Raw genomic sequence first — 15462 nt, 5'->3', positions numbered from 1 at the left:
TCCACCTAAAATCTAATCCCCTGTGATATCATTAGATTTGAAATAGAAATTTCTCGAGTTTGATTACGTTAGATGCTGAAGTCATTATTGTAATTATATTACATCTTTGGAGCACTACCTTCACTAACAAAACCAGCTCAAACACCCAAATTATTGGCAACCTCTTCCCTGTTTCTTTAGAACGGAAGTGATACACACCGGCGTGAAATGCACTTGGATGAAGCTATTTTAGTTCTATCAATTGGAGGATATTTAGTCCACCCTCTGACTATCTTTGTCATGTGAGAGGAGGCCTCCATCCTGCATGTTTGCTTATCTTTCAAACTATTGTTTTCTCGCCATGGTTTATGCTATGAAATTCGCACGGTATGAATGAATATGAAAAACATAAATATCCCTACCTTGTATATAATTATCTGACAAAAGGTCAAATTGCTCAAAGCTAATTATTTACACTTCCCACCAATACCCAACCTTCACTCATCCTGTTGGAGGCAGCATGAAATTTGGCCAGTCTGGTTACCTCTGTGGTTGTTGCACATAATGTAGTTAGTGTGGGTTTGTGTACTTCAGATGTTCTTCAGATTTGGGTAAAATCATTTTTGGGAATAATAGAGTTGTAGTTTAAAGTTTGACAGTTAATAAAATAACAGGGACAGTATTATATTTAAATAACACCACATTTTAAATATCACGAATACACTTATTTCCACAGTGTTTTTCTGTGTAACTAAAATCATCCATCATGTAAATCCAGTAAACACCAGGAAAGAGCTGACTCTGCATTGTCTGCACTGTGAGAAGGTCCTGCCTCTGGATTTCAGTCCTGATCCTTTTGTGCTGAATTTGTACTCCCCATGTTTTAAAAACTCAAAATTCAAACTGTCCTATGTGTGTCAGTCCTGTTACATGTACATAAATAAGTAAAGCTGGCAGGTAGGTTAGCCCAAACACGAACACTCTAAGCCTCTATGGACCATGAATGGATATATCTTAATGTATGTCTTTAAATTTTTATCAGAGTTAACAGGTACATAGACCTACTGAGAAAATATCTTATCTTATATCTCCTGCACAGCTGATGGAGCGGGAGAGCTCTCAGGAGCTCCTGAAGGTAGTTTCCTCTCTGTTCCGAGCTGGGGGTCCGCCCTCCTTCACCCAGCTTATGTCCAGTGTGTCGAACCTCTTCTGTGGATACCCAGAGGGAGGCGGCTCCAGGGTCCTGTCCTTCAACTGGTACGAGGACAACAACTACAAGGTGTTTCTCGGGGTCAATGGCACCAAGAGCCACAACTATGTTTATGATGACACTGCCAGTAAGTGAAGAGATCTAAATGCTCTTTTAATGTACTATAGTATATAGCATAGACCGATTACAGTAAATAGTACCCGTTGTACAAACAGCATGCTCGCTATATGGGCCATTTAGTAGCTGTTCTGGAGCTTTTGATCATATCAGGGATCTTCATCAGCAGAGGGAGCCCAGTTGTCATGGATGAGATATGATGACAAGGCATAAATGAATTACACTGTGATATTTTTTTTTGAAAGGTTATCGCCATGTAAATTAAACTGTGGAGGATATGAGAAAGTATCTGTGTTCTCTGAATCGTTCTATATGATGTTCTTTTTGTTTGTCTTTCTTGGTGTCTCTTCATTCATCTTCGTTTTGGACATTCTGTGCAATTCTTCTACCCATAGCTCCCTTCTGCAACGCCCTCATGCAGACCCTGGAGTCCAACCCTGTCACAAAAATTGTGTGGAATTCAGTCAAGCCCCTGCTGATGGGAAAGATCCTGTACACCCCCGACTCCCCTGCCGTCCGCCAGATATTAAAGAGTGTAAGAGAGACCACCTCCAGCCCGACCTCTCACCTCTCTCTCTCTCTCTCTCTCTCTCTCTCTCTCTCTCTCTGTCTCTCTGCGTACTCTTTCTCTCCTTCTCTATTTCATTCAACACTCTCACAATCTGTTTATATGCATCCAAACCCCCACCCCTCTAAGGAATGAGCTGACTACCAAAGAGAAGGAAGGAGGAGGGATGGGGGAGCGATCTGCTGCGGTGTGAGGGAAGAGAAGCGGAGGGGAGAATTAAACAATAAATTGCAAATGAGGCTGCAGCAGTGGAAGGAAAAACAGAATCTTTTGCATTCTGTCACATCTTATTCTTTACTCCTCACACAACTGGGATACTCCATAGATCTCACCTGTGTTGTACACTGTTCTCATACAACAGAAATCTCTACATTACTCATTATTTATATTAATATTATTAGCATAGAAAAACTGTGTTACAGGTTGCTTCTTCATTGGCCAGTATACAACTCTAATGTTTGTGAACTTTATATCAGTGTGCTCTGACTTTAAATTGCGTTTTTGTGTGTGTGTGTTTGTGTGTATCCAGGCCAACACAACCTTCGAGGAGCTAGAGAGGCTCCAGAACATGGCAAAGGCCTGGGAGGAGGTGGGACCTCAGCTCTGGGCTTTTTTCTACAACAGCGTCCAGATGAATATGATCAGGGTATGAAGCGTACCTCCTACAGAAATGCCGACGCAACTTTAAAGAGAATAACTTGTGATTTCATATGACCTGAAAGTTCAGGACTTAAGACAGTTTGACCTAAAACCTCATACATACACAGATTTTGATGTGTTGAGGTGTCTGTGTTTCCTGACTTCAAAACATTGAACACTATGAACTATAACCATTTGATGACCATGATGAACAAAGTGACAATATGAAATAGGTCAGCTGTGGAGATGAACCTGCCGAGAATTATCACTGATATTTATATTGAGTTTCAGCTCATTATTTAGATGTTTAGCTGCCACTTCACTCTTTATGTGATATAACATTTTTTTTTTGTTACTTACAGTGACTGTACTTCTGTCTCCATCCTTGCAGGACACTCTGAGAAACCCGACAGTGATGCACTTCATGGACAACAGTCTGAAGGACACTGACTTTACCACCAAAGACATTCTTAACTTCCTACACAGTGGTCATGAGGAGGAGAGGGAGGCAGGAATGCCAAACTTTGACTGGAGGAACATTTTCAACATCACTGACCAGATCATACGCATGTTCAACCAGTATGGAGAGGTAAGAAACCTGTCTCTAGCTCCGCTTCACTCTGCTTTTCTTCTTTTACCCACTCACTATTTTCCAAATCTTGCAAAAATTCCCAGGACTATGGTTTCAGCCTTTTTGTCAGACCCACTCTCAGTTCTCCAGACAGGAGCATCAGTCTTCCAGGTCTGCCCCCAGGAGATTGCAGCGAGGCCCCTTTGAAACATAGCAGGCCACTTAGCAGGGCTATAGAACTGCTCACCCGTCCAGTAGGCTGAAAGATGGGGAGAACAAGCCTGCTTGTCACCCCCCACCTCTGCTTCCATTGTGGAGCCAGTGATAAAGTGGAGAGTAGGTGGGAGTGAGTCACCCCTCTATGAGCTCAATGCTATTTTAGTGCATGGCCCTGCACTGAAACAGACCTCTGCGCCTGCAAAATAAAATAGGGCCAATCACTCTATCCATCCTTCACGCCTTCAATCTTTCCTCTCTCAACTGACTGAAAGGGGGGGCAGGGGTTGCGATTTTGGTGAGAGCCCTATCAGTACAGGCATCTCAATCTGTCCTTTGTTTCCAAGTTCAGTGCCAAGACCCTTCAGAGCCCCACAAACAAACCCAGGCAATTTAACCAATTAGATACAGCTGTCTGTTAGCATTGGGTCATAGGTAGTTAGCGCTGGGTCCTCTCACTCTGTCAGGGGTATGTTTCTCACACTGAAATCCCATTGGAACATGTGTATCAGTGAGGATCTGTCTCAGCCCGTCTCTGAGTGAACATTATTGTGTTGTGAATGTATGGTTCCGTAAAGATGAATGGGAAGCGGTCTCTCGTCTTTCTTTGAGTGCTCTCGGGGTATTATACAGTAATGTGAATGGAGACATTAGACACGGTGTGCATAGAGGTGTGTGTGTGTGTGTGTGTGTGTGTGTGTGTGTGTGTGTGAGGGGAGAGGATAGACAGCACTGTTGTTTGTGCGGGTTAGAATGTATATGTGTGTATAGGGTGGGAGTTTCACATGGCAATTACGTGTGTTTCATGGAGAGAGAGAAAGAGAGAGCATGTGCACGTGAGAAAATGACAGCGTGAGTTCCTGTGTTGGAGTTGAGTGTGTTTAAATGTGCATGTGTACATGTATGAGTGCATGCATTTACTTTCCTGCATCTATGCATGTATGTGTGTGTTTGTGTCTGTAGCTGTAGGACGAACATAGTAGCTCAGATTTTCCCATGTCACCAGATCATGTCAGTGAAAGATGTGATGAATGAAGATTCACAAAACTACTGACGCTCTGCTGATAGCATTGACAGGGTGCCGTGTTGTTGCATTTTTTCAGTACTGATGCCAAAACAATAATATGAGTTTTATTATAGACCCAAAATAATGTTTTTTCTTTATTCGAGTTTTAGGAAATTGTTTAATTGGTTTGTGTCTATGTCCAGAATTTTGTTACTAATGACCTTGCCAGTATTATTGTGCTACTATTTCCTCCAGACATTTACATGTAAAATGTAAAGATTGAGACCTGTATGTTTGCAATAGTGATGGGTAGATGAGGCATCATGAAGCGTTTCGACACATTGCCAAACTGTATTGATACTGTGTCGATACTGTGTCACTGAATACTGACACCTATGGAGCCCCTCTGGTGACATGGTCCAAAAAAACTTAAATTGTGGCCGCAAAGTAGATATAACGTGCGCACGAAATACTAATTCGTTCGCCCGAAATACTAATTCGTGGCCACGAATTAGGTATAACGTGCGCACGAAATACTAACAGATACGATTAACATCATTCCTGGACGACTGGGTAAGCAAATGGAGCGCACCCTCTCTAGGGTCAAAGGTAGAGGCATTAGAGGGGTTAAAGCGACACGATGGACAGGGACGGTCTGATAGAATTTTATTTTAGGCTGGGAATGAGCTACAAAATTTGTGGCCACGAAATAGGTATAATATGCGCGCGAAATACTAACTAATACTATTAATATCATTCCTGGACAAATCGAGCGCACCGTCACCACAACCTGCCCCGTGCGCAGATAATTGCAGGTTGTAGAAACGGTGCGCTCGATTTGCTTACCCAGGTGTCCAGGAATGATACTAATAGTATTACTTAGTATTTCGCGCGCATATTATACTTATTTCGTGGCCACAAATTAGTATTTCGTGCGCACGTTATAGCTACTTTGTGGCCACAATTTAATTATTTTTTTGACTATGTCACTAGAGGGGCTCCGTAGACACCTGCTGGACCTTAAAAATCCCTACAGGCATCCTAGTTGACAGACTCAACTGACACTGATTTGATGGCCCAGTATATAGAATAAAATAATTTATATTTTATATTGTATTATTTCATATCTTCATTTAAATTTAAAATATATTTGATATTTTTAGATACAGCCAATAAATAATGTGAACATGTATAATAACGTGAAAAAAAGTGAATGTGTTGTGAATGAGGATGCTTTTTTTTTTTACAAATTTTTATTCAAAAAAATGTGTTTCCAACATTTTGAAATTGAGTCTGTTACGCTTTTTTGATACAACTTCTCCAGCTGCAGAAAACACCCGCTCACACGGCACAGAAGAGGCTCCGATATGAGATCAGAATGGTCCCACACGGCGGAAACCTTTCTTTTGGCTCGAGGCTGCTCCATAATTCTTGATGAATTTGATGATGAACTGCAGAAGATCAGAGATTCTTTTGGCAGATGCATCCCGTTGACATATGCGCTTCCTTATAAACAGTTTGGCGCGTTAGTGTCAGTTCGAAACAGTTCCTGTATCGGTCACGTGACTTTCTTGAAGCGATACGCATGCGCCGACACAGGGTTTTGCTCTGTGAGCTCGACGCATCGGTGTCGCCGGACCCATCACTAGTTTGCACTAATTAGCATGTATTAGCATATTTTACCGCTGGCTTATGACTTAATTACCGATTTATGGTCGCTGTTGATAGAGATAGAGGACCGGAGCAGCTAATGTTAGGAACGCTGTTGTTGTGTGTTCCGTGCTCTCAGAGTCCGTTTATTGCGGTAATGCTAGGCTACAATTTTATGTCGTCTTATTTTTCTGTTTAAAAAGTCCGACATTGAAGACAGAGCAGCTCCGTCAGTAAGCGGCTGCTGTTGTTTGTGTGCGGTCGCACGGGGTAGAGCTAGTCGGATCGGACTCGAGGACTGTCCTGTGGTGGATGTAGCTGCGTGTAGCTGCCGCTTAGCTTGTTAGCCTAGCTGATTAGCCTTAGGCTAGCTCGGTTGCTCCGAGCTAAGTGGCCGGGTTGGCCTCGGTCGGCTGACCCGTAGAGTAACCGCCTCTCCGCCAAATATGGACAGTATGCTCCCACTAAAATCCAAGATGGCGGAGCTCAAATGCCCATGGTTTGGTGACAAAACCAATGGGTGACGTCACGGGTGCTACGTCCATGTTTTGTACAGTCTATGACAAAAACACAAACATATTTGCATTCTAAACGCCATACCATGCAACATACCCCCACTTTCCCAATTCCTTTTGTAAATTAAACTATTGAACCCACAGCACTCCTTTCTCCTCTCCTCTGATTGTAGTGCATCAGTCTGGATAAGTTTGTGGCCTACACAGATGAGTCCCAGATGATCCACCAGGCCTTGTACCTGCTAGAGGAGAATAAGTTTTGGGCTGGCGTGGTGTTCATGGACATGTACCCCTGGACCACAAGTGTACCGCCACATGTCAAGTATAAGATTCGCATGGACATTGATGCAGTGGAGCGTACCAACAAGATCAAAGACAGGTCAGTAAAAGCTTATATTTTACTGCAAGGACCGCCAAACCCTTTTAGCTTGTGAGCATTTCCACCAATTTTTTTTTCCTCCTTTGATTTGAGTTAATGTTTAAGACATGAAAAGGTAAAACAGCCATGTTATTCCCTGGACAAAAATCACGCTGTAACCCCTCAGATTTATTTTGAAGGGATCCTGATCCCCAATCCTTTAGAGCCATAGTTTTATTAGCAAAGAAAAAAAGGTTAATCACCTGTACTTTCCAATATATTTCACTGCAGCTAACTGGCATACATACACACAAGGGATAGCTAGGATCCAATCAGCCATGTCTAACTACCAATCAACCCTGACAACCTGCCGTTCCAACATTTTTGCATGTTGTTCGTGTCGTATTAATGAGTCAATTTATATGGATTCGTCACATTCCTCAGAGGCTACCTCACCAGCTGGCCTCTTTGCGTTTTCAAAAAAAAAGTCTTGGTAGTTCTATATTAACTCAATACCTGCCCTTTCATCTTCCCATGTGAGGCTCTTATATGCATTTTCCTTTCCCTTTGATCTCCCATTCATAAACAGACAGAATGTCAATAGCCCCCAGGGTGAACAAACACTTTCAGCTGTTTGCAGTGCACCAATAGGGTGTAATGGACCCAGTGGGAGTCCTGCCTCTATACAATTGAATAATCAGATTGTAAGAGGGCTTTGCCTCGGACTTATCCGCTTAAGTAAAAGCAGTGTACATATGGTGTGTGTTTCTTTAGAGACTTTGGCTTCAGGATGTTTCATTATTACAAAGTCTTGAATAGACAACAACAAAAATGCTTAAATAATTCAGTTGTATAACTGCTTATGTGATGAATTAGTGGCCACGTTTTAATAGCTACATCATCAGGACAGTAAAACCTTCCAGACAAATCTGTCATTCACATCCTGTGTCCTCCCTCAGGTACTGGGACCCTGGTCCCCGAGCAGACCCCATGGAGGACCAGAGGTACATCTGGGGAGGCTTTGCCTATCTGCAGGACATGATTGAACATGGCATCATCAAGCTTCACACAGGCAATGACTGGCCACTTGGGGTCTACGTCCAGCAGATGCCCTATCCATGTTATGTAGATGACCTGTGAGTAAACTGGCCACTTCGTGTAAATGCCGATCACACTTTACCCAAAACATATAAATGCATCGAATGACTGTGTATTTTTTAAGCATGGGTGACCCACATTCAGCACATATGGTGGTAATATTACTGTAATGCAACATCATGGTGGATAACGACTTTCAAGGATATAAAAATATTTTCCATGATGGTTTTCATCAGATAACTAGAAAAAGTATTTCTGCACAGCTAAATGTGTGATGGGTTTGTCAGAGGCCATCAAACCCAAATAAATGTGAAAAACTCCTGCACACTGTCTCTGTTTCTGCTGGTTTATTTAACTCAATACAACATTTTGGTGTGAAGAGTCTTCATTAAGCCAATTAAATAAATAAACCAGAGGTAAACAAGACTATGTGCAGTACTTTTCCACTTTTCAAGCCATGATTCTTTTTTTTTTTTTTTTTCAAATTAGCATTTATTCCACTCTCCACTTGAATAGGCCAGAAATGCTTTTTTTTCTTCATTTTACTTTGGTTTGATGTGGAACTGAAGCGCCACTGAATTCAGACTAAACCAATACTGAATATACTAATTTATTTCTATGAGTATTGAGTTGGCTGAATATCCAGGGCCCATTTGAGTGTTTCTCTGAGAAATTGTGAAGCTATAATTTGTTTAGAGATACTGACTCAATGATCAACTGCCTGACTGACTGACTGACTGATTGGTTGCTTGTGTGAGTGATTAAATTTCCATGACATTTACTCCAAGTGCCAACCCAGTCAAGACACATCTGTGTATCCTCACAGAAAAGAAGTTACTAGGCAAAAAAAAGCCTTTTATTGTTTTGCCCAAGTTTACATATTCGCCAGTCTCTTTCAGTCTCTCCACCGAAATAATCCTGAAATGAAAATCATCTTTAACTCACTATAAGCTGAATATTAACGCTGAGGATACAAGCAGCATGGAATCAAAGACATATTTTCCCAAGGGGTTAATGAGTTCTCTCAGTCCAGTCACCCCTGTCTGTCCTCCTCCAGTTTTATGATCACACTGAACCGCTGCTTCCCGATGTTCATGGTGCTGGCGTGGATCTACTCTGTGTCCATGACTGTGAAGAGCATTGTGCTGGAGAAGGAGCTGCGCCTCAAGGAGACCCTCAAAGCCATGGGGGTCGACAACGGTGCTATTTGGTACACATGGTTCATGGACAGCTTCATCATGATGACTGCAAGCACGGTGCTGCTCACCTCCATCATCATGGTGAGAAAACAGGAGGCGTAGGATAGAGACGGTGAAAGAAGGAGGTCATGATGGTGGTAAAACTAGGGTTTATTTGCAGGTTGGGGAGGGGTCATGTTTTGTAGTATGTAATGGTGCCCTCTTGTGGATTACTTTAAAAACTCTATTCATGAAGCGTCCTCATACTCAAACAGCAATGGTGGCTCTGGCTCTGGGTTTGTCTCCTGATGTGTAAGTGAAAAATCCTCTCAGCACACGCTGTCTTTTTTCCTGTCAGGGTGGAAAGGTGCTGAATTACAGTGACCCCATCGTTGTGTTCTTCTTCCTGCTGACTTTCACCATCACCACCATCATGCAGTGTTTCCTGATGAGTGTGTTCTTCAACCAGGCCAACCTAGCAGCTGCCTGCAGCGGCATCATCTATTTCACCCTCTACCTGCCTCACATCCTCTGCTTCGCCTGGCAGGACCGAATCACAAAAAACATGAAGTTGGCTGCTGTATGTTAAATTTTTATCACAGACAGACAAACACACAGATACTGTTTCAACACAAGCTTTTCAAGAGTAGTATTTGAAGGACCAGTGTGTAGGATTTACAGGGATCTATTGACAGAAATGGAATTTAATCTTCTTTTTTTTTTTTATTATTACATTACCTGAAGACCATTATAGGTTGCTTGGAACCTGCAACCTCACCACTAGATGCCACTGAATCCAACACACTGGTCCTTTAAATATAATTTCATGTTACTGAGCGAGATCACACGTGATAAAACATCCTAAAACAAACTTTCAATACAAATTTCTTCGGTTACTGGTGCAGTAACAATACTAGAATACAGTTTACGATATAAGAACATACATACTGGTGTATATGTTAATATTCTACACCATTTGTAAGTAAATTAACATCCTGTATATAACCCCCTGTGTTACTTCAGAGCTTGTTGTCTCCAGTGGCCTTTGGCTTTGGGACAGAGTACCTGTCACGGTACGAGGAGCAGGGTTTGGGACTGCAGTGGGACAACATCCAGACCAGCCCACTAGAGAAAGACACCTACTCGTTCCTCACCTCCATCTTCATGATGATATTTGATGCTGTCATCTACGCTGTCCTAGCCTGGTATCTGGATAATGTCTTTCCAGGTTGGGCTTCTAATACACTGCATAATTTACCTGACAGTGTATTGTAACACTTCAGTTTCTAGCGGTTTTATCAAATTTCTTCTCCACAGGACAGTACGGCATTGGTCGGCCATTCTACTTCCCATTCCAGCCCTCATACTGGCAAAGACCTGCACCCTCTCGTGCAGAAATGGCTGATCGAGGTTAGTATCACTGTCTCTGGTATCTGCCAACATAATAAAACAGTTAAGAGTAATAAAATATCCATTGTAGTTGATTATCAGAGGAGAACATTTCACATTTGACAGATAAATCTCAACCACATGTATCCAGGACAATGCTCTACTATTTTCGTTTATCCAGATCCTGAGAAACCTGAGCCAGAGAATATGGAGAAGGATTTCGAGAGCAGGGGCACACCAGAGACATACATCTGCAATGGTTCAGCCAGCAAGAAAACCTGCAAGCACCAAAGTAAGAGGGAAAGACTATTAAGAGAGAAAGAGGTGCTGAGACAACAACAGGAAACGCCAAATCAGGAGGAGTGTCAGGACTCAGGGAAGGAAGGTGAGGACACAAATGCAGAACTGTAGCCTTAGATGAACTGAAGAATGAAATGAAAGGTCTGTTGGGAGACTGACACAGGGCTACATGTAAGGAACACTCTGAGGACCTCTGGTGGTCAGGCAGGGTACCACACCACACCTGGATCTGCAAGACAGAAAGGGGATGGATGAGAGATGACATGTTAGGGAAAAATTAAACAAAAAACAAACCAAAAAAAAAAAGTGTTGCTTATGATGAATAAGAAGTGTAACTGACAAGTATTGGGATTTTGCATGTTTCAAAGTAAAATATAAATCAAAAGAGGAGTTTTTAGGTTACTGGACACTATTTTTCAGAGTCAGAAATGATCTGTGACATTAATTGCATGTGATATTCCAGTTTTGTGAAATATACTTAAAATTGCCGGACTTTTTTTATTATGTTTCATGGTTTTTTGAAACTTTCACACTAAATTGACGTCTCACAAAACAGTTCTTTAGTTAAATTTTGATTCAGACCATAGCTACCTTGTTGGTTATTCTACGTGTTTATATTAGAATTAAGAGTAAGTGTTAATTACCCTTTTTGTATCTGTTTTCCAATGCAGGTCAGTTGTTCTTTGAACCCGACCCGTTGGGCCTGGTCATGGGAGTGCAGATCCAGGACCTGGTAAAGGTGTTTGATGGAAGCTCTCGTCCAGCAGTCAATGGTCTCAACATCAATTTCTACGAAGGCCAGATCACATCCTTCCTCGGACACAATGGGGCTGGAAAAACCACAACAATGTAAGCTGAAATCATATTTCAGAAATTATGAATCATTTCTTTGTAAGAGCAGGGAAGATACACAGAGTTGTTACGTTTCTTTAAAGAACTGAGACTTAAACTATCTGAATTTGTTTTTCATACTTACATAGCTTTCACAGCAGGGTGTAGGCTGCTGCGAAACTCCTGACAATAATTTTTTATTTAAAGATGATTATCACTTCTTATTATAGTCTTTGTAAATTGGCTATTTAGAAAAAATATTTCTTAGCATCACACTCAAAATGAAGTCGGGTGCTGAATCAGAGATTTACTTACAGTTTGGCCGTGCCTATTCCACGAATCTGACGCTGTTTTCCAGGTCCATCCTGACTGGATTGTTCCCTCCCACATCTGGCACAGCCTACATTAACGGAAGAGACATTAGGACTGACATGGACATCATCCGTTCGTCCATGGGCATGTGTCCTCAATACAACATCCTCTTCAAACAGTAAGTTACGTTGCAGATGCTCAAATCAGTTCAGAGTGACTGAGTCAAATATGTGTTCGTGCACAATATTTCTGAACTTTTGGAACACAACAAAAAAGGAAGGAAGGAGAAAGAGAAGCTATTTATTTGGATGAGACAGCTAAAAGTTGAAAGCCAGAGTTAGTGATTTACTTCCCCATCCAAACTTTTCTGGCTTTTAAAGCTTTCACACAGTGAAAAAAAACTGTCAGAAGAACAATTTTGCTGTCTTCCCCTGTAAACTTCTTTATTACTGCTGCCTTGTTTTTGTTCCAGTCTCACAGTGGAAGAGCACATCCTGTTCTACTCACTGCTGAAGGGTCGGACTCAGGCGGAGGCAGAGAAGGAGGTTGAGGACATGCTGGTGGACCTAGGGCTGCCTCACAAGAGAGACGACGAGGCTCAGAACCTCTCAGGTCAACCACTTGTTTCTGTGTGTGAGACAGTGTGAGAGAGATCGTGAGGTTATTTTCATTTATTATTTCATACATATTAAGTATTTTTATTTATTTATTATTTTACAGGAGGTATGCAGAGGAAACTGTCAGTTGCCATGGCGTTTGTTGGAGGGTCAAAGGTCGTCATCCTGGATGAGCCCACTTCAGGAGTGGACCCCTATTCCAGGAGATCTATCTGGGATCTCCTACTGAAATACAGAACTGGTAAAAAAAAAAAAAAAAAAAGGAAAAAAGAAAAAGAAAGTCAGGGATGCAAAGTCACACATTTTACCCGATAAGCTCCATGTTCCATCTGTCAAAATGCATAATTTACACCTGCAGGTACACATCCCACCCCGTGGTCCACTTTTTTTTACTGCCACACTGAAGAGTGAAACCAAATCTTTCGCAACTTCTCACCTCTCCGGAGGCACTTGAATTAAGTAGTGAAATGATCAAACGGAAAAATTCAGCTGCACAGTTACAACACAAGCAAAAAAATGTAGTCATAAAATCAATATATTTTAGAATCTGTTGACAAAGGCACCTCAAAGCTATGGTTAATTATATTTTTTTGACAATTAGAACGGACCAAAATTCCCCTTTGATTCACTAAAACAGCTTTATCAAAGGTTTAACCCTTGTGCAGGCCGTACGGTGATTCTGTCCACCCATCACATGGATGAGGCCGACCTGCTGAGCGACCGCATCGCCATCATCTCCAAAGGACAGCTGCACTGTTGTGGATCCCCCCTCTTCCTCAAGAACTGTTTCGGAGTGGGTTTCTATCTGACACTGGTACGCCGCATGAAGGACCTGAAAAAAAAGGAGGTGAGGTTTACTTTCTACACAAAATAAACCAACTGCATTGTTTTGTTTTCCCTGCTTGTTCATTCTCCAGCAGAAATTGTATATGTTTCTAATATAGACACACATAAGAGAAGACTTGTTTTTCATCCACCGAGGAAAGGCTCACTTTTCTGGCAGTTTTTTTTTGTTGTTGTTTTTTGAATTGTTAAAGGTATTCCTTTCATTGCTGTCTCTCTCAGAATGACTGCGACTGTGCCTCAGACTGCTCCTGTTCCTGCTCCATATGTACCAGATACAAAGATCAGTCTCAGAACCAGTCCCAGCATCTAGACAGAGTTCTAGATGGTAAGTGTATACCGCATATTTCTTTAACTCTAACTGCATACTCATGAGCTGTTCCTCTGTCTGTTTGCATGCGTGTGTTATATTGTACCTTTATATTGTTGTGAGGACCAGTTTGAGATATAGGTCTTGTGAGTGAAGGAATTTTTGAACAGGGCGGGTGCTTTGGATAGTCCTTACTCCTTCAAAGGGCATATGCAGGCATGTAGTTGTACTGGCTAAGGTTAGGAATAAGGACAAGATAATTTAAATTTCTAAATCATTACATTTTCATGACTAAATAAATAACCATTAAAAAAATCAAAAAATAAACATATTTAATTATTATTTATTTAGTTTGAATTTAACACTGAAAAACATAGCTAATCTACTTAATTAGAACTGTGTGGGTCTGGTTTTATCTAATTTTACTGACAACCCCACCTCATAACATTTTGATTCCAATATTGCAGAATCCTGATCAGTGCACAGACAGATGCAGCATTTTTCCAGCAGTGTGTCGTCCAGGGAATCTTGAATCTGGAAATCACCCATGTGAAATAATCAATATGTGTTTCAGCTATGTCGGAAAATTATCTGCCTAAATGTAAAATAGTAAGATGTTTATTGAGAAAATAGGTTTTCATGGCCTTTAAGTCATTGAGGGTCCTCACAGACAGAGCAGTACAAATGTGTCACCTGCAGGGATGTGTATACACCTGTGTGTGCTGGTCGGTGTTCGTATGATTGACCTACTTCTTTTACATTTATAATTCCATATTTATAATTTAGTGGTGATATTGATGCGTGTATGATCCATATGAAGGATCTTTTCCTCCTAATTCTGCCTGAGGACTCTGTACTTGAGCAGATTACTCATGCGTTTTAGTGCTTGACTAATGCTGTTTGCTTTTTTGTTTTTGCCATAATAAGCAGTTTCCCTTCCTTTGTCATTGTCTTGGTTTCTGCTATTTTGGGAACACTTTATTCTTCAATACCTTCTCCCTGTGATTTTCTGTCCTCTTCTCAGGGGATATAGACAACATCACCGGCCTCATCCACCACCATGTCCCTGAAGCCAAACTGATTGAGATGATTGGGCAGGAGCTGACCTATCTGCTCCCCAATAAAGGGTTCAAGCATCGGGCGTATGCCAGTCTTTTTAGAGAGCTGGAGGAGACTCTTGTAGAAATGGGCCTCAGCAGCTTTGGCATCTCTGACACATCACTGGAGGAGGTGGGAGCATCTCTCGTTACTGGATAAACTTCACGTTGCAGTAGCAGTGGAGCTGTGAAAGTACACTTGCTGAACTGATTTGTTCACTTGTTAAAGTCAGATTTTCTTTGAATCAACAGCAAACTAAGGGAAATGGAAAACCTGCATCGTATAACTTCTGAGCTTATATTAAATGCGTGAAGTTTTGAAAGTTTAAAGAAGTGTTTTCTTTTTTTTTTTTTTTTCAGATATTCATAAAGGTCACTGCAGATGGAGAAGCAGCGAATAATGCCACCACTCCTGGTAAATACCACCACTGATATTCTATATGGCCTTTTCCTGGAATTGAGTTTCTGACCCGTCGCCCTGTCTCTCTAACTTGTTGCTCATCCATTTGCCTCACACCTGTTTTTATTATGCTATTATTTTTGTGTATCCCCCAACTGACTTATACAGCAGTCGCCTGACCAGTAGCTACAGTACTTAAGTTCAGATTTGGTGTGTGGTGCATCGTTTGTCAGTTTTAACTGGCTAGTTTGTGTGTGT

At 41.5% G+C, this 15462-nt stretch overlaps 1 protein-coding gene across 1 annotated transcript in view; it reads left to right on the top strand.

The window, feature by feature from the left end:
* Positions 1–15462, top strand: part of LOC121192687 (retinal-specific phospholipid-transporting ATPase ABCA4-like) — a 35678-nt gene that overhangs the window by 7600 nt on the left and 12616 nt on the right. Inside the window, exons 8-26 of the mRNA XM_041054484.1 lie at positions 1079–1316; positions 1702–1841; positions 2404–2520; positions 2905–3102; positions 6645–6850; positions 7789–7965; positions 8985–9207; positions 9464–9685; positions 10129–10333; positions 10423–10515; positions 10676–10879; positions 11466–11643; positions 11984–12115; positions 12410–12549; positions 12658–12795; positions 13220–13401; positions 13620–13725; positions 14732–14937; positions 15165–15219. Coding sequence (XP_040910418.1) covers positions 1079–1316; positions 1702–1841; positions 2404–2520; positions 2905–3102; positions 6645–6850; positions 7789–7965; positions 8985–9207; positions 9464–9685; positions 10129–10333; positions 10423–10515; positions 10676–10879; positions 11466–11643; positions 11984–12115; positions 12410–12549; positions 12658–12795; positions 13220–13401; positions 13620–13725; positions 14732–14937; positions 15165–15219 — 3160 coding nt within the window. The remainder of the gene's footprint in view (positions 1–1078; positions 1317–1701; positions 1842–2403; positions 2521–2904; positions 3103–6644; positions 6851–7788; positions 7966–8984; positions 9208–9463; positions 9686–10128; positions 10334–10422; positions 10516–10675; positions 10880–11465; positions 11644–11983; positions 12116–12409; positions 12550–12657; positions 12796–13219; positions 13402–13619; positions 13726–14731; positions 14938–15164; positions 15220–15462) is intronic.

This window comes from Toxotes jaculatrix, chromosome 14 (genome assembly GCF_017976425.1).
Source record: "Toxotes jaculatrix isolate fToxJac2 chromosome 14, fToxJac2.pri, whole genome shotgun sequence".
Taxonomy (NCBI): Eukaryota; Metazoa; Chordata; class Actinopteri; family Toxotidae; genus Toxotes; species Toxotes jaculatrix.
This window is presented reverse-complemented; position numbering and strand designations above follow the sequence as displayed.